Source organism: Macrotis lagotis, chromosome 2 (genome assembly GCF_037893015.1).
Source record: "Macrotis lagotis isolate mMagLag1 chromosome 2, bilby.v1.9.chrom.fasta, whole genome shotgun sequence".
NCBI lineage: Eukaryota > Metazoa > Chordata > Mammalia > Peramelemorphia > Peramelidae > Macrotis > Macrotis lagotis.
Genome location: NC_133659.1, coordinates 43,192,600 through 43,211,674, shown reverse-complemented (window position 1 = coordinate 43,211,674; position 19,075 = coordinate 43,192,600). Strand labels below are relative to the sequence as shown.

The 19,075-nt window shown below is 37.0% G+C and overlaps 1 protein-coding gene across 1 annotated transcript in view; it reads right to left on the bottom strand.

The window, feature by feature from the left end:
* Positions 1–19,075, bottom strand: part of COL24A1 (collagen type XXIV alpha 1 chain) — a 380,712-nt gene that overhangs the window by 346,898 nt on the left and 14,739 nt on the right. The window contains exon 2 of the mRNA XM_074221770.1: positions 16,052–16,116. Coding sequence (XP_074077871.1) covers positions 16,052–16,116 — 65 coding nt within the window. The remainder of the gene's footprint in view (positions 1–16,051; positions 16,117–19,075) is intronic.

The following is a 19,075-nucleotide window of genomic DNA, read 5'->3' as shown; positions in this document are numbered from 1 at the left end:
GACATTTGTTTCATGGTTGGTCTTGATTATTAACACTTGCTTTCTCTTCTCTTCAAATACCAAGAATTTGCTCAGTTATCATAATGAGCATTGGTACCAATGTATCTGCTGTTTTACAAAAACAAAAATCAAGCCATAAAAACTTTCTAGAATAATAAATATTGAAATGTGTAGAACTATAAGAACAGTTTACATTAGGTTCACAATAATATAAGGGGAAATCTTTGTTAGACTTTAGAACTCTTGTCAATGGGGGAGCTAAGCATGCTTTCTTCAGAAGACTGATGGAGTATGCAGCCTATTTTTTGGCAACTGGAGCTTTATATTTGATCTGGGAGATAATGAAGACCCTCTTCAATTTTTTTGGAGGAAGCAATGAATTGATGAGATTTGAGTTTTAAGATAATCATTTTGACAGCTAAGTTGGGAATAGATTGGAACTGGGGGAGATGATGCAGGACTACTAGTATTATAATATTCCTGGTAAGAAGTTTTGAGGATCTGAACTTGGAGTATGGGGAAAGGCCTAACTGAATGAGTGAAAAGAAGGAGATGTATATCATTGCTATAGTAGGAAGACTTGGCAACATACTGAAAATGTCAAGTGAGTAAGATTGAGGTCTCAAAGATCAAAGAGAAGTTGTGAACTTGGATGATCAGGGGATGCTATCAGCAGTATTATAATGTATAATATTTTGATGTGCACATTACTTTTTCTAGTTAATATATGAAATTTAATAGCTGTCACTTTTTATAATCCACAAGAGAAGTGGAAAATATGAGGGTTTTTGCTTGACAAGATTTGAGGGGGATATTTTTGAAAAAGATAACTGACAGATGCAAAGCACTTGAAGCTTAAATGTTCCATATATAGATATATAGATATAGATATAGATATAGATATATTTACACAAAACAATCCAGTGAGGTCAAGTCAAGAACATTTATTGAATGGCTGTTATATGTTAGACACTGTGCTAAGTTCCAGGGATACAAAGAAGGCTAAAAAGAAAATCCTTAATTTCACCAACCTTAGAGTCTATTGGAATAAAGACCACAGGTGGCACAGTAGAGCACTGGCCTTGGAGTCAGGAAGATGGCAGTTTGAATTCATCCTCAGACCCTTGCCACTTACTGTGACTTTGGGCAAGTCACTTCACCCTGATTGCCTCACATCTAGGGCCATCTCCAGTCATCCTGATTCCTATCTGGTCACCACCCAGATGGCACTGGAGGAAAAAGGGAAGCTGGTGACTTAGCACAGCATCCCCTTCACTCAAATCCAATTCATGTGTTTGTCTTGACATCACCTTCCTGTTGTCTTGGTCTTCTTTGAGAACGAAGGACAAGCATCCTCCCCGTTATATTTGACTAAATAGGTTTCTAAGGTTAAGTGAAATAAAAAGTATTAAAAAATAATTTACCAGAAGTTGTCTTTTATTTTATTTTTTTGGGGGGGCAGGGAAAGCCAATTAGGGTTAAGTGACTTGCCTAGGGTGACACAACTAGCAATATTTGAGTCTGGATATGAACTCAGGCCTTCTGGCTCCAGAGTCAGTGCTTCAACCTCTGGACAGTTTTCAATTTTTTTTGGTGAGTGATTTAGTGATACTATTATATTAACTGTTACTAAATTTTATAGGAAGTATTTTGCTCTATGATCATATATTCTCAAATGCAGGGCAAAAATGATACTTCATTTTTCCAGAGAGGATTTGACTAGATTCTTTCCTTCTTGAGATCTATGATCCTTTGTTTTTTTGGTCAGGCAATGGGGTTAAAGTGACTTGCCCAAAGTCACACAGGTAGTAAAGAGCAAGTACCTGAGACTGGATTTGAACTCAGGTCCTGTTGACTCCACAGTTGGTACTCTATCCACTGGCACACCTCGCTGCCCCTTTATGATCTTTTTATGAAAGCATTATTCTCCAGCATTAAGCCAGAAGTTGGAGTTTTCTGTTTAATTTCTTAGTCCTAAGCTATATTTTCAATTATTTTTGCAGTCATCTCCCGTGACTGAATTTACACTGAAGTCACTGAGTATCATTGAATATGTTGACTTCATTTAGAAGATCTAAGTTCTACGTGGAACGTCTTTGTCTTCCTTTTCTTCAATAGATGTGGCGTCTAAGCTACAACTGCCTTAATGGTGCATTCGTGTGTGTGTGTGTGTGTGTGTGTGTGTGTGTGTGTGTGTGTGTGTTTGGGTTTTTTGTTTTCATATGCCAGCTAAATGGCACAGGGAGAAATGATCAAGAGGTCCACAAAATCCTGGTTCATCTTTATTGTGCTTTGGGGCATAATGAAACTATCTTCACCAATTCCTTTGTCTCTTTAAGGAACAACTGCAAGTCATTCTTCCCTTTAACTGAAACTTCCTTATGTTTTCTGTTTTCATTTAAAAGAAAGTTAACATCAGAATGGTTGGATTTCTTTAAAAGTCTCTGATATAGGGATTCTTAATCTGGGTCCATGAACTTAAAAAAAAAATTTGATAACTCTATTTCAATCCAATTAATTTCCTTTGGAATGCTATGTGTTTTTATTTTATACATTTAAAAATATTATTTTGAAAACAGGTATATATAGGCTTCCCCAGACTTGCACATGGGCTTCCCTAGACTCCATATTACCAAAAAGGAAAGAACCTTTCACCTAATAGTCTGTCAACACTTTGGTCACTGACAATAATCTCATATGAGGCGTACAAGTAGATGAATTTATGTTTATAGCAGATCTAAACAGCATTCGGGCACATATCTTCTCCCCTCTTTATTTCTACTTTGCCACCATTGCTGCCAAAACAAAAAAAAAAAATCTACAGAGAACTCAGGACTACTTGTATTTTTATCTATTTAAAGGACTATCAGGTCAAAAATTCTTTACTTGGAGACCATACTACTAGTGATCATTCCCTCCATATTTAGTCAGAACTGTTCTCACACAATAGACATAATCTATTGCTTGCACTATATCAAAGTTTTTCTATTATGGTACACCATCCAAAGCTTTAGCATTTTTATCATTACCTTTGGGAACCTAAGGTGATGGAGGAATACAGTTAGGGCTCTTGAGTCTTGTTAAAAAAAATGAAATGTGAAATTCTAAAATGAAAGATTTTTAACCTGGTTTCTGTGAACTTTTTTTAAATCATGAAAAACTTAAAGATATTGTAATTGTACTTCAGTATAATTGTATAGTATGTATTTTATACATTCTATATATTTTATTTTATAAATTTTAAAATTATTATGAAAAGATGTCCATAAGTATCATCAGACTACCTAGATAGTTCCTCTGTCTCACACAAAAGAGGTTATGGAACCCCTAACCTAGAGAAAGTCCTCCAGTTTCTTAGGTAAATTATCTCTGGAAGATTTATAGAAATGCATGAACAAGAATGGCACAGAATGACAAACCACAGATGGATTGAGATTTAGATTACATGAGAAACGACAAACAGCAATTGATCCATGAAATAAAATATTGTATTAAATACTTATTTTTCTTATGTGTTAAATGTCTATTTCACAGGATCTTATAGATCTTGAACCAGAAAGGATCCAGAGGCCATCTAGTTCAGCCATTATATTTTATAGTTGAGGAAACTAAGGTCTAGGGAAGTTAAGTGATTTTCTAAAGGTCGTATTTGTGGTGAATATCAAATTGGGGGTTATAGGGCAGTTAGCCCTGAGTCTGTATTAAATTGTAGGGTAGAGCTGGATTAGCCTCATGTGTATATCACATTCTTTGTTGTGTGGCATATCAAGTTATGTGACACGGTTTTATAGGATGCAAGAGGCCATAGTTAAGGTTCTATTTATATTTCTTATGTTACCAGTCTTACCCATTTGTTGAAACTAAGGTCTCCTAGTTACCTCAGAATCATCATTCATTTTCAGTTAGAGTCACAAATGATGATATGTTAGAATCCCCAGAAGGATGTGTTGAATTTCACACATCTTGCATTTCTGAACAGGGACCAGGGCTCAGTTGATTTTCCTACAATGACACTTACAATTAAGTGATAAGACTAGTCTAAATAAACACAAGACTTGGATAACTACAGGGGACCTCAGCAACCATCTTGTCCTTCCCAAACACAAAAGGTGCTATATCAATAGTGATGAAATCTGTGGCTTAAATTTTCATTACACTCTGGTGATTCAAGGCCAGTTCTATCCTCTATAGTATTTTACAGGCAGAAAAAAACCAGCTAAAATGTTTAAATAAATGATCCCATTAACAGAGTCTACAAAAGTTTACTTGAAAATGGATAATCTTTGGATAATACAAGTCTCAGAATGGATTAATTTTTCCAATTTCAATTACTGAATTGGATTATCTAGTTCAAATGAACTGGAGAATTGGCATGCCTCCACTTAATTGTACATTCCAGTCAAGCATTATATAGCCAGGAGTCATAAAATAACCACAGCTGCCAAATTATTGAAACTGAAAGCCAATCAAAGGCCAATGGAAAGGCTTTAGGGGCTGGCTGGAAGGAGGATGAGCAAGTTGGAGCACATTGCCAGGCAAGAAATGTACAAAAGAAGCAGCATAATGTTAGCAGGTACACACACACACACACAAACATATATATAATATATATATATATATATTATATATATAAATCTGGAAAAGCAGGTGGGTCTGCCATGTTGTAGTTGTGTTATGGAGAAAGGAAGGAAGGAAGGAAGGAAGGAAGGAAGGAAGGAAGGAAGGAAGGAAGGAATGAAGGAAGGAAGGAAGGAAGGAAGGAAGAAAGGAAGGAAGGAGAGGGAGGGAAGGAGGGAGGGAAGGAAGGAAGGAGAGGGAGGAAGGGTGGGAAGAAAAAAGAAAGAAGGGAACAAAATAGATAGATAGATAGATAGATAGATAGATAGATAGATAGATAGATAGATAGATAGATAGCGTTTATTAAGAGTTTACTATGTACAATGAACTTTGCTAAACCCAGGAGAGACAAAAATAAATAAGATGACCCCTACTCACAAAGAACTTTCCTTTTAATGCAGGGAGACACTAAAGAAGAGCTAGAAAATGTTAGAGGGGAGAAAGGTTGATGGTAAGGAGGTAGAAAAGTCTGGAGAATGAGTAGAGTTGTGAATAAAAGAGAACATGGTCTTATGATCTCCCATGGTCTGGGTTAGAAAACCACAATTAGGAGAGCAGAACTAAGAGTAGAGGCATCTCCAGTTTGGGAAGAGAACCAGAGGAAGGACCTTTTGTTGAACAGAAAGAAACCCTGTGGAAGATATATATATATATATGAATTCTTATAATACCTTCCTACGATGAGTTCATTGGTTCCCAAAAACAGATTATGACTTGATTGATAAAGGAAAAATGAAGATATGAGAAAATGAAGAAGGTATGGAATACCAGTATGGAGTTCATTTTAAGGCAAATAGGGAGGAGAAATTGGCAGATTTTGAAGGTAATTATCTACTATGAGACATAAACCTAGAAATAAATTAGATATTAAAGAACTAGTGAGAATTTTTGTTGAGGGCTTACAAAGAGTCTTTAGACACATATGTTTGGGGACTCCTCTAGCTAGCTAGTATGAACTGCTTCTCCCTTTACAATCAAAACATTTTCAGATTAATTTCTATAGGAAATAACCTCCAGAACCCCCCATTGAGATTTCCACATAGGTTTTCAGACATAGGGAGCATGAACCTCGGCATGGCATGGATGTTGGAAATTAGGAACACACCTTGCTTGGTGGTTAGTCATGTTAGAGACATTGTAACCTTGCCAAGATTTTAGTGGCAGGGAGCCAACCAGGATAGACAGAGAAAGAGGGAAAACACATTACTGTTTTAGCAAAAGGAAGGGTGCCTGCCAACTCCTCAGAATATCCATTTTGAAAACAATGAATTTACCCATGGAAAACGATCATTTGTCATGAATGAGTAACCCAAACTCAGAGTTTCAAAACATCCACCCGACTCCTCCATCTGTTAATAAAAGACTTTTCATACTTTCTCTTGGATGAAATACAGTCTAAAGTAGCAAACACTGAAGCATCTTATATGATAAAACAATCATAAAATATGACAAATTATATCTAAAGGACCCCAATATTTAACACTATTTCTTAGAGTTTCAACTTTTAGGTGCCCCCTGGCTCGAAAAGGACATATTCATCAATAGCAACTATTTATTTCATTGATTTGAATGAAATTTCCTGGAGGGTAGATGAATGTCCATGATTAGATATCCAAATACTTAATTATTGGCATCACATCCATTCACTTGATCAATTAACATTCATTGAGCACCTACTGTATGCCAGCACTGTCCTGAACACTGTGGATACAAAATGCCAAGAATCTCTGCCTGCAAGGAGGTCACAATCTACTTGGGGAGACAAGAAATTACCTTATACATAATTAATAGGAAATAACAGACAGATTAATAGGAAATAATACTAGAATTAAGAGAAGTTGGTAAAGGTTTCCTGGAAAAGATGGGATTTTAGTTAAGACTTAGGAAGCCACAGAAATCTCCAACAGACACTCATTTGGTGACCAAACACCACTGTACTTTTTTCTGAGTTTCATATTGCTGACAAGTGAACATCATTTTATACTTTTAAAAAATTTTTTATTTTATTTTCATATTCATACTAAACAGAATATAGTTCAATACTGTAAGGGTCTGGGATTATTTTGGATTTTGCATTTTTTTTTAGTTTTTTTCCTTTTATTAGGGATGGAAAGTACAGCAAGTTATAAAAGTTTATGATTATAGAAGGATTGAAAATTCTAGTCTTCACAGGAAATTTGTATTAATGGGACCTCAAGGGCAAAAGGGAAATACCTTATATCCTTTCTAATAAAATAGAAGAAGCATGATATAGTGGACTAGAATATCTGTTTAATTCTCAGATCCAATACACATCTTGGTTATATAACTTAACCTTTCATTTAAGCCATAGTGTCCCCATCTTTAAAATACTAGCAATGCTTTTGCCATTTATCTTCTAAAGTGGTTGTCAGGATCAATTAAATTCACCAAATACTAGGTTCCTAGCATTTTCAGGCACCGGGAGTAGAAAAATAAATTAATCCTTTGCCTCAAGATACTTACAAATAACATCTGGTATATAGAAAGGATTTTGAAGTCAACAGTTAGTATGAGGGGAATATACATGGCAGCTGTTTTATTTTATTATTATTATTATTATTTCAAAATCTCTTCCTAAAAACTATGTTTTTCCTAAAAACTGTTTGCCTTCTCTACTGAGAACAAGAATGAGTAGTGTCCTTAGTTGCCATATGTAACCTAAACTTTAGTATAGTTACATGATGGAAAAAATGATGTGGTTGTGTGGTGGTGATGGTAATAGAGGCAATGGTGGTGGAAGTGGTGGTGGTGGTGGTGGTAGCAATTATAATGTTAGTAGTAGTGATGATGGTGGTGGTTATGGTGGTAGTGATGGTGGTGGTGGCAGTGGCAGTGGCAGCAACAGGGAAGAGGATAATATTTGGTGAATTTTTAAAAACTTTTCCCAATTAACACTATTGTCAACTAAAATAGAAAGTGGGCATTTCTTTCCTTCACTTTATCTCAAAGTTCTTGGCAGAAACTGATTTGTTTCTTTCTTTGAAACTCTTAGCTATTCTTTAAGCACATACACATATGGAGTCCTACTTACATCTGTTTAAGTAAAAGAGAGAAAAGTCAGATAGAATAATATCAAATGTCATTTATTTTGCTCAAAGTTTTGCAAAGCATTTTAGATTTTATCTCATTGGAGTAGAGGGCCTACCTTGTGGAAGAATACATAGTTATTAAGGATAAGGAAGTTCTGTGAATCAATGGTCTTGTGTATGACTTTGAAAGATGTAGAGAGTCAAGTTAGAGAAGGAACTCAAGTCTCTGCCATACAAGTATTGGGTGAAGGAAATGTGAGAATTGAGCCTAAAGAAAACTCAAGAAAAACATGAAAACTGTTTTCAAGTGCTTGAAGGACTGACTATTAAGGAGAAGACTGATTATCAGAGTGTTTTAGATTTGGAGCTAGAAGGACCTTAAAGACTACTGACTCCAACTTCCCTCATTTTTAAAAAAAATTTTTTTAGGGTTTTTTTTTTTTTGCAAGGCAATGGGGTTAAGTGGCTTGCCCAAGGCCACACAGCTAGGTAATTATCAAGTGTCTGAGTCCAGATTTGAATTCAGGTCCTCCTAACTCCTGAATCTGTGCTCTATCCACTGCGCCACCTAGCCACCCCAAACTTCCCTCATTTTTGAGATGAGGAAAATGAATTCAAAGATGCTAAATGACTTTCCCAGGGTCATATGGCTAGTTAGTGTCTGAGGCAAGATTTGAACTGATATCTTTCTGATTCCACACCCAGTGCCATCTTGTGTCGTCTCAGAGGCCTACGCTAGGAACAATAGGGTAGAAGTAGCAAAGAACATAGATTTGACATAAAGGAAAACTTCCTTAAATTTGTGTAATTTTGTTTCATTCATGTTTGACTCTTCATGATCCCATTTGGGACTTTCTTGGCAGAGATACTAGAGTGATTTGCCATTTTCTTCTCCAGTTCATTTTATAGATTAAGAAACTAAGGCAAATGAGTGTTATTTGATTTGCCTAGGGTCTCACTACTGGTAAGTTTCTGAGACTAAATTTGAACAAGGCCTAAAAATTAATGAGATCCTAATGAGCTGCCTTGAGAGATAGGAGTTTCCCCTCACGGGAGGTCTTCTTTGTGAAGAGGCTAGATGTTCAGTCACCAGATGATTTGTGGTGAAGATTTTGGTTCAGAATATATGGGTGACCACTACCATCACTGCCCCCACCATCAGCACTACCATCATTATGATCACTATCAACAACACCACCCCCTCTTCTACCATCATTTCCTCAATCACCACCACCTTTACCATAACAGACAAACACCTGTAATTTCTGCTACCAGCGAGGTTGAGGGTGAAGGATCCCTTTAACTTAAGAGTTCCGAGTTCTAGTGGGCTAAAGCCAATCAAATATGCTAAATTCATCATCAATATGGTGAATCCCTGAGAGTAGGGAAGGCTGCCTAAAGAGGGATGAACTAGCTAAGCTCAGAAATGGAGCAGGTTAAAGTTCCCATGGGCTCCTGAGTGACTGCTAATCCTCCAGAAAGGACAAGCTAGGGACGCCCAAGAGCAAGTCATACAAAAAATGAAAAACAGAATATTTCGGCTACTAGGACTTTCTCAAGTCAGATGGTTATTCAGTCTCAAAGGCAGAATCTGAACCTAGGCCTTTTGGTCTTCAAATCTAAAACTCTATGTCCTACGCCAACATGACTTAGCTGTCTTCTCATCTTACAACTTCCCTCAGGGCCTGAAGCCTCCTCACCCTGTAATATCCCTCTGTCATGCCACTGCCTTCCTCCCATTGATGAGTTCCCTCCAAGAGCCTGGAAGCTAGGTCCTGACCAATCATGCTACATCGTCCTTCCTACTGGCCTTCTGATGCTCTAGATTTTGACACCATCATCGCAAGTCAAAACCTCCACCTTCAATCTCACCCTTCACTTCTCTTTCTTGCATTGTCTTACCTTATTAGAATATTAAAAAGGCTCTAATAAAAATATCCTGAAGGCAGAGTCTTTTTCCTTGCATACCTTGAACTTAGAACAGTTGTTGAAACTGCTTGATAAATATGGTTGTGGGGTTAGCTAGGCAGTGCAGTGGATAGTGCACTGGCCCTGGAGTCAGGAGGAACCGAGTTCAAATGTGACCTCAGACCCTTAATAATTACCTAGCTGTGAGACCTTCAGCAGGTCACTTTAACCCCATTGTCTTGCAAAAACTAAAAAGAAAAAATTAAAAACCAAATAAATAAATATGGTTGCCTGCATGCAGGAACTTGGGACCCTATTATGTATAACAGTAGAGACATAGAAAAGCTAATCTTCCATTCAGTTGGGGAACAAAATGAAAGTTATATAAGCCAAGAACTTGGGTTTATAGTTCATAGATTACATTTAATCCATTCTTTTTTTTCCATTTAATTCATTCTCATTTCTTAAAAAAAAAACACCCCCAAAACACACACAGACATATCCATTCCTGGAAAGCAATATCCTTTATATAGGATTCCAAAATATACAGGGCACAAGGGATGTCCTCTAAATAACCAAGTGATATTTAACAAGAAAAACCATTATGTACTGTCTGCAGGAAGGACTAGTCTATTGAGACTTTAAAATAAAGAAATATGCTTAAACTTCACATTCCCTAAATCTGAATAGGCTTTTAAGAAGTCAAGTTCCAGGAAAACCAGGGAATTGCCATGGTCAATTGATTCTCCAATTTTCCTCCTATCTAATCTCAACCAAATGGAGCATCTGAGATTATCTTATTTTGGCATTCAAAACCCTCCATAAGCTAACACTGACATACCTTTCCAGATTTATCTCATTATTCTCTTTCCATATCCTATATTGCAGCCACTGTTCCTCACACCCGTTCTGCTCTCTTCACTTTGTGTCTTTGATCAAATAGCAGTGTAACTTCCCCTTTTGTCAGAATCCCTCTGGTCATTTGAGGACCAATGTTGGTGCTGCCTCCATCACAAACCCCTCCCAATCTCACTAGTTAAAAATGTTCTCTCCATCAACACAGTTCTTCCAGTACCTTACCTAGATGTCTCATTTGTACATGAAACATTTTACCTTGGATCATAATCATTAGCATGCCTGAAATAGAAATACTGGCCACTTTTTAAAGATTTTAAACTAGAAGGGACTTTAGAAGTCATCTTGTCTACCACTCATCCTCCCTCATCCATTTAATAGATGAGAAAACTGAGGTTATGACTTGTTTAGGATCACACCACCAGGAAATGTCTTTGTTAGGAACTGAACTCAGGTCTTCCTGAATCCCAGTTCATTACTCTATCCATTAGTGCATGTTTCCTTTAAATCTCTGGTGCTGAAGACGGGCTATAAGCGTGATGCTAAAAAACTTGGTGAGATGAGAACTCTGATACCCTCCCCCTTGATAGATTGTATTCTTCTTTATGACAGGATCTATTTCTTATCTCTGTTTCTGTATCCTCAGAGGCTAGCAAAACAGCTTGTATATAGTAGGCATATAATCATTGCTGAAGTGACACACTAAGCCACAGAAAAGTCTCTAATTCATGCCTCATCACAGATCACTGACCTATAAAGGTCTCTACTAATAAAAGGTGATGTCACTCAGTCAACAAACAATTATTAATGTTGGACACTTATTAGGTGGGTCATTCTTGGCAAGTCACTTCATTCTTTTTGCCTTAGTTTTCTCATCTGTAAAATGATCTGGAGAAGGAAATGCAGTATCTTTACCAAAAAAAAAAAAATCCCAAATAGGATTTGAGTTGAACATAACTGAAACAACCGAACAACGAGAATAAATATACCATGCACTGTATGAACTATTCACAAGGAACTATCCAGTATAGAAAGACCATCACTGGGATGCTAACCTAGAATTCTGCTTTCTAAGGAGCACAGACAAGATAAATATGCAATTAGCCAATAGCTGAAGCACTTGCCCAGCATTTGTGGGGGGATGATGAGATTCATATAACTAGAGAGTAGGGGACTCATCACATTAGGGTAGGGATTGTACTCCAAGTAGAGAGTAGTATACCTCCTCCTATAATGATAATTTCAGTGAGCTGAGGGTCTGGATAAGCAACTTTTGAACACCATGTCTGGTGGACTCTTCTAACAGAATTATTTGATCCATAGCCGTACTGCTTTATCACTTACAGGAGAAATATTCAGTTGTGTCTCAGAAGCAAGGTAATCAGAATTACCATGGAGATGGATATAAAGCCACCAAGACCATTTACAGTACCACTTATATGACATTAACATCCAAGTCCAAAAGGCATGGAAGTCACATGTTATAGGATTTAGAGTTAGAAAGACTCTCAAAGATCAAATAATTCCCATCTCATTTTACAAATAAGGAAACTGAAGCATCAAAAGGCAAAGTCACTTAGTCAAGGTCATACAAGCTAATAAGTAACAAACCAGGAACCCAGTTCAAATCCATTGCCTCCAAATCTAATTCTTCTTTCCTGGTCCCCCAATATTAACTATCAGTAACCTAACAGTGGAGGCTTTTCTTTATCACTCCAGATTACCTAAACAAGGTAGAATTAAGGAATTTAGATAATAACTAAAAATAAAAGGCCATTGTGTTTTTCCCTAGGCAAATAATAATAATAAAAATAATATAGAAATATAGATCAGTTTCTAAATAGAAATCAAGTGTATCATGTCTCTAAACAAAAGGTATTACCTCTAATTGGACAAATAGTAAAATCAGGACCAAGAGAAAATATATGACTATTTACAGTAAGAGAAACATGTTTGGTTTGGGTGACAAGGGACAGGATAAAGAAGGATCCATGGAAACTGCAAAGACACACACACACACACACACACACACACACAGGTTTGATTTCTAATGGTAAAACCTGCTCAGCCATGAAATGGACTGGCACAAGAGTTTTTTCCTTATCAGCAGTCATTGAGCAGAAATCTTATCAGATATGATATAAAGGAGATGCTGTTGGTGATTTCATTGATTTTATTAAGACTGGGTATCCCTATTTCTTTCAGTCTTCTCATTGACCTGATTCTACTCTGATTGGCAGGGATGCTTTGACCTACTCCATGTCCAACCTGGGCTGGTCCATTCCTCCCTATTCCCAGGGGCTCAGATAATGAGAAACACAGAGCAGTACCCCATCAACCCCACTGTGGCTCAGAACTCCCAAGCTCAAGAGGTTCGCCAGTCTGAGTTTCTCTGGGAATTGGGAATTACACACTTGTAGCACCACACCTGATGGCAGTTCTTTTTTTTTAAGATAGGGGCTAGAGATGGACATCATAATCCCTTCAGATTCTGAAATTCTGTGTTTCTTTGCTCAAGTTGGAAAAAAAACTGGCTTTACTAATCAATCCTAGCAGAATGATATTGATACCCTTTATCTACCATGTGGTTTTTCAGTCTGACCCAAATGTCTCAAGATCATAAGATCATAGATTTTAGGGTTATCAGAGAAATCAGAAACTATCTAGGGCAACCTCCACATTTTAAAGATGAAAAAATAAAAGTATAATGTTTTAAATGCCTGGCCAAAGGTTGCTTAATTTGTAAGCATCAATGCTAACAGTTGAACATCTCTACCTTAGATTTAAGGAGATATAAGGAGATAACTGCTCTACCATATGAACTGAAAAGGCTCCAATTCAATCAGATCACATTTTCTGGTGGTTTGTTTCCATTAGTTGTCATTAGCAGGAAGATTGAGATCAAACAACACCATCTACATCCAGGTGATGAAAACAAATAAACAAACAAACCAAAAAAACACAGAATTTGAATGAACACTATGGTCACTTTTAAAAAATTTCTCTTATGTTTTTTCCTTCCTATTCCGTGATTTTGTTTCTTTTCCCTTGGGTCCTAATTCCTCATACACAAGATGACTAATATGTAAACAAGTTAAATTCAAATGTATATGTACAACGTTCACCAGCCTATTCCCTGCTTGGGGGCGGGGGGAGGTAGGATAGAATAAAATTGTGTAACTTATAAATGTGTAAATGAACTTTCAATTACATGCAATTGGAAAAATAAAAGATCAATTAAAAAAAATACTGGGCTGCCTAAAGGCTGTAAAATTTGGGATTACAAAATTATATATCCCAGGATCATAATTTTAGAGTTAGAAGAGAGTTTAAAGCCTTCTGCTCTTGCAATGCCACCTTTCCATCCCCATTTTCCATTATGAGGGAAGAGAATTGCAAAGAGATTGACTGATTATTCACACAGCAAGTAGGTGTCTGAGGCAAGATTTTAATCCAGATTGTACTGACTTCCAGTCTAGTCCTCTATCCACTGCTCTCAGCTACTTCTAAGTCTTAGGGGTTTGCAAATGATTTAAGAGCATAACTCTTAAGAAGTTGACAGATGACACCTCACAAATGGGAAATAAGCTCTGGGTGACCCAGGAGGGTATGTCCCTAAAAAGCTTCCTCCTTGAGAAGTCTTCTATGAAATGATACAGGGCAAAGGAAGCAGGAGTATAATGATCCAAGGGATGTAAAGGAAAATAGCAGACTTTAGAATTTAGAAGACTAAAAAACATTTAGAATAGTATAATACCGATCCATTGCTCAATTGTGGCATCAGAGGACCAACAAATGTGGTAGGCAACCAATACAGAATGAAGAATCAGGTCTCACACATGATCAATGTATTGGACAAGGTGTTTGTCTCCACCAATGAGGGAAGGTTCCTGCCAAGTTTGAGCCCTGGGTATCACTTGATTTATAGGGCATAACAATTCTTCTCTACTGTAGTCTTCTGGGAAGAAGAGAAGTCATGAGGAAATGGCAGTAGAATAAACAAAAGCTTCAATAAAGCATCTTAAAAATTCATTTTCTCATGTCCTTATTTCAGTAGGACTAATATCTATGAGACAAGAAAACAATTCTCTTGGTGCTAAACAAAAAATAATTAAATCTTATATTTAATTTTTAATGCCAGAAGCTTTCAGCATCAAGAAAACCTCAACCATTGTGACAATTGTTTTGTTATAATTGTATTTTGAAAATGTATATGTAATAAAGCTAAATAATATATAATCATATAGATTCTGTCCTGACTTGCTTTTTAAAAAGTCATTTTTGGGGATGGCCAAATTTGGGAAAAAAAGGATCAAGGAGTAAAGCATTTATTCCACTTGCAACAATAATGAAAAATAATAGCTCATTTATGGGTTTTGTCATGATATTTTCTATATTATGATCCTAAACATGTTATATTAGATATTAGCTCACTTGATCTTTATGACAGCCTTGGCTATTTTTTTTTTGTTTTGCAAGGCAATGGGGTTGAGTGACTTGTCCAAGGTCACACAGCTATTATTAAATCATTTAATTAATTTTTAAATTCTTTATTAAATGTCTGAGGCTGAATTTGAATTCAGGTCCTCCTGACTCCAGGGCCAGTGCTCTATCGACTGTGCCACCTAGCTGTCCCAGGGTACTATTATTTTACAAGGAGGAAGCTAAGATTGAGAGAGATCAATTGACTTGCCCAAGGTCACACAGCTAATGACTGAGATAATATTCAAAGGTACACCTTTCTGACTCCAAGCTCAATGCTCTAACCATGGTGACACCTAATTGCCTCATTGTAGTTGAAGTATTTTCAGACGAATTTGTCAGTCACCCACAAAAGAAAATATGTTCTGCTGCTTTCGACATGGGAGTCACTGAACCTTCCTATGCCTCAGTGTCCCCATCTGTAAAATGAAGAGGTTGGCCTTGATGGCCTGTAGGAAGGTCCCTTCCAGCTCCCAATCTATGACCCCATATTTCTGACTTTTGAAAATCAATTGCTAGAGTAGCGAAAGAGCTAGTCCTGCCCGTTTGGGTTATTCTCATTTCTGTAGTTCTCATAGAATGTTCTTGTGAACTTTCGCCTCCCCCACCCGGGACCACAACAACCAGTGGGTACAAACAAACATACAAACCAGAAATACCAAACTCTTTTCTAACCAACATTTGCTTCTGAAAGAAGAACAACCCCAAACCCACTAGTATGCAAATGTCTCTTAATGATGCCAATCCAGAGGAACATTTCTTATATGCCTGTGTTGTCTCCAGAAGTGCAAAGGTAACTCAGACTCAGGAGGCCACCCCCAAGAACACCCACGGTCTGTGAGGTCACAATCAGAGCCTTTTCACTATATGAGAATTCTCTTTTATGGGGCATTTGCTTGAAAAATGTAAGCAATTTCTCAGACGGAAGATTTGAGTAACTCCAAAAAGGTCATTTGCCTCCCTTCTCCCCCCAAATTTAGCTATTTTACCCTCACATTCACACTGTACTCCCTGGAATGTTTCATTGTTAGTTTCTGCAGGGCGGCATTTCAAGCTATGATGACCAAAAGTCATGGGCTTCTTTTATTCTTTGGCAGCCAACCCTTTATAGACCCAAACCAGTAACAAGGAAACCTCACCTTGGTCTGGGACTTGTCCAGGACCTGCTATGACACATAATGGGAGAAAAAGGAGCAGGGCTTTCCTGAAAAAAGAAAAAAGAAATATTATTATTTCTTAGTCAAACATTTATGGTCTAAGAACCACATTAAAAACGAAATCCAAAATTTAATACAGAAGTAGCAAGGAAATGGGTCCCTTGATAATAATAATATTGTTGAGTAATTTCAATCAAGTCTGACTCTTTGTGATCTCATTTTGGAGGTTTTCTTATAAAAATATTAGAGCTATTTGTTATTCCCCTCTCATTTTACAAATGAGGAATTGAGATACACAGGGTTAGGTGACTTGCTCAGGGTCACATAGCTAATAAGTATCTGAGGTCAGATTTGAATGTAGGTCCTCTTGACTACAGGGTTAGTGTTCTATTAGTTGGGCCACCTAGAAGCCCTGGTAATAATAATAATAATAATAGTGATGATAATGAGAATAAGCATTTATATAGCAGAGTGCTCTATAGCTAAGTTCATTTGAATCTCATTACAACTCTATGAGGTAGGTACTTTGGGTATTATTTTACTGAGGAAGAAGCTGAGGGTAGAGAGAAGTAATGATTCCAAGACTCATATAGCTAGTAAATGTCTGAAGTGGGATTCGAATTTAGGTCTTCCTGCCTCAGGTTCAACCCACTGGCCACTAGCACCTTTGATGAATAAAATATCATCATGCCAAATGACTCCAAAATGGGGAATAAGCCAGGTAATAACATTTGGATCCACAAAGATCTTGAAAAACTGGAGCAATAGGTCAAATCTAATGAGATTAAATATAATAGGCATCAATATGAAATCATGTACTTTATCCAAAATATAAATTATGAAAGACAGGATAGACAGAGGAGCATGAGTTTGCTTAAAGCAAGTACAGAAAGAGTTGATTCAACTTTTAAAAAAACTACATGTACATAAAAATAGAGTCTAGACCAAGGAATTCATCGATCATTATTATCAGGGGTTCAGAGACATAAAAGATCCCGGAGAACAACTGACTCCACAAGTACTTCTCATGGGCCAAGCCCTGTAATGGTGCTCGTCATTCAAAGACAAAAAGAATAACTGACAATAATAGCTCCACTTTACAAGTTACAAACACTTTACAATTATGATCTCATCATTCTGTGTACTCAAGGAGCATATATTTTCTATAGGACAGAGTATATTTGTCTTGATTAAAACTAATCTTCTGACTTCACTAGTATTGGGAAGTCTCAAAGAGGAGACTCCTTATATGCATTGCCATTGCAGTGCTATTTATAAACTTGGACGTGGGTCAGCAAACCATGGGTCAAATCTAGCTCACTTACTATTTTTGTAGGGCCCAAGAGATAAGAAGGGTTTTTACATTTTTTAATATACACAGGCCATATGAAAATAGACAAGGTTCGATTTGGTCCATGGGTCATAGTTTGTCGACTTCTGCCTTAGAGAGTTACCTAGCAAACAGAGATTGTGTGATTTGTTCAAGGTCAAATAGCAAACCTTGTCAGCATAGACTATGAACCAGGTTTTCACAGGTCTAAAACATACTCTTTATCCAGTCTGTATAGTTGTGTTTCAGATATAAAATGTAATTTTGTAATTATTTTTTGAGATAGACGGGAGGTACCGAAAGCAGACTGTAGGGAAGAGTCTGAAATAAATGTCAACATTATCATGTACTGCCATACTCTACCCTAGCCAGCCTACATCTGGAATATGTCTCCTGTTTGGATATCAGACTTTGGTAACACATCCCAAGGAAGACAGATGAAATGATGAGAAAATACAAAAACCATGTGTCACGAGGGACAATTGAAGGAATTGTGGGTGCTTAGGCTGGAGAAGATAGTTATTTTAGAATATTAGAATGATCATCATGGAAAAGAGAGATTAGATTTGTTCAGTGTGACTTCAGAAAAGCAAATGAGGGTAAAAAGCTTGAGGAAAAAGTAGATTAGAAGAGTATAGGGAAGGACTTTTGAATAATTATAAGGATGCAAAAATGGAATGGATCATTTAGATAGTGAATTCTCCATCATCAGAAGTAGTCAAGAATGTTCCAGAAGAAATTTTTTCTTCCTTTCAAGGGAAAGAGACTTCCCAAGATTCCTTCCAACTAGAGCTTCTCTGATTTTTTTATGAGGAGACAATGGTTGGTACAAACCAAATGCTATGTAAATTGGCATAGACATTTTGACTCCAGTGATTGTGTAATATATGTTTTTACTATGATGATTCCATTTTATAAAAATTACAAAATAATTGTATTGACTACCTCAGTTCCTTGCTCTTAAGAAGTTTCCATAGTTCCAACTGGACTTTGGGAAAAAAGTGCAAATTCTTCTCTCTGGTATTTAAAATTTTTCACAATCTGGATCAAACATAACTTTCCAAATTGTTCTCTCACGTTACTATTCCCACCCAATACTGTTCTCCACAGTTCAGTCAAATTTATCTATTCGCTGTTCCTCATCCAAAACATTAGGCTGTTAGAGTTCCAGGCATGGAGTCAGAGAGACCTGAGTTCAAATCTGGTTTCAGTCACTTAATTAATTGTGTGACACTGAGCAAGTCACTTAACCCTTTTTGCCTCAGTTCCTCATTTTCAAAATAAGAAAGAAAAGTAAACAACTCCAGGTATCTCTATCAAGAAAACCCCCAAAAGGGGGGCAGCTAGGTGGCGCAGTGGATAGAGCACCAACCCTGGAGTCAAAAGGGACCTGAGTTCAAATCCGGCCTCAGACACTTAATAATTGCCTAGCTGTGTGACCTTAAGCAAGTAACTTAACCCCATTGCCTTGCAAATATCAAAACAAAACAAACCCCAAAAAGAGTCTCGAAGAGTCCACAGGACTGAAACCAAGCAACAAAAAATACAAAACATTCTGTCTCCTGCCTCCATGCTTTTACAAAAGTTGTACTTTTCTCTTGGATGCACTCCCTTCTCATCTCTGCCTCTCAGAATTTTTAACTCCCTTCAAAGCTCAGTCTGGTGTTACTTAGGCA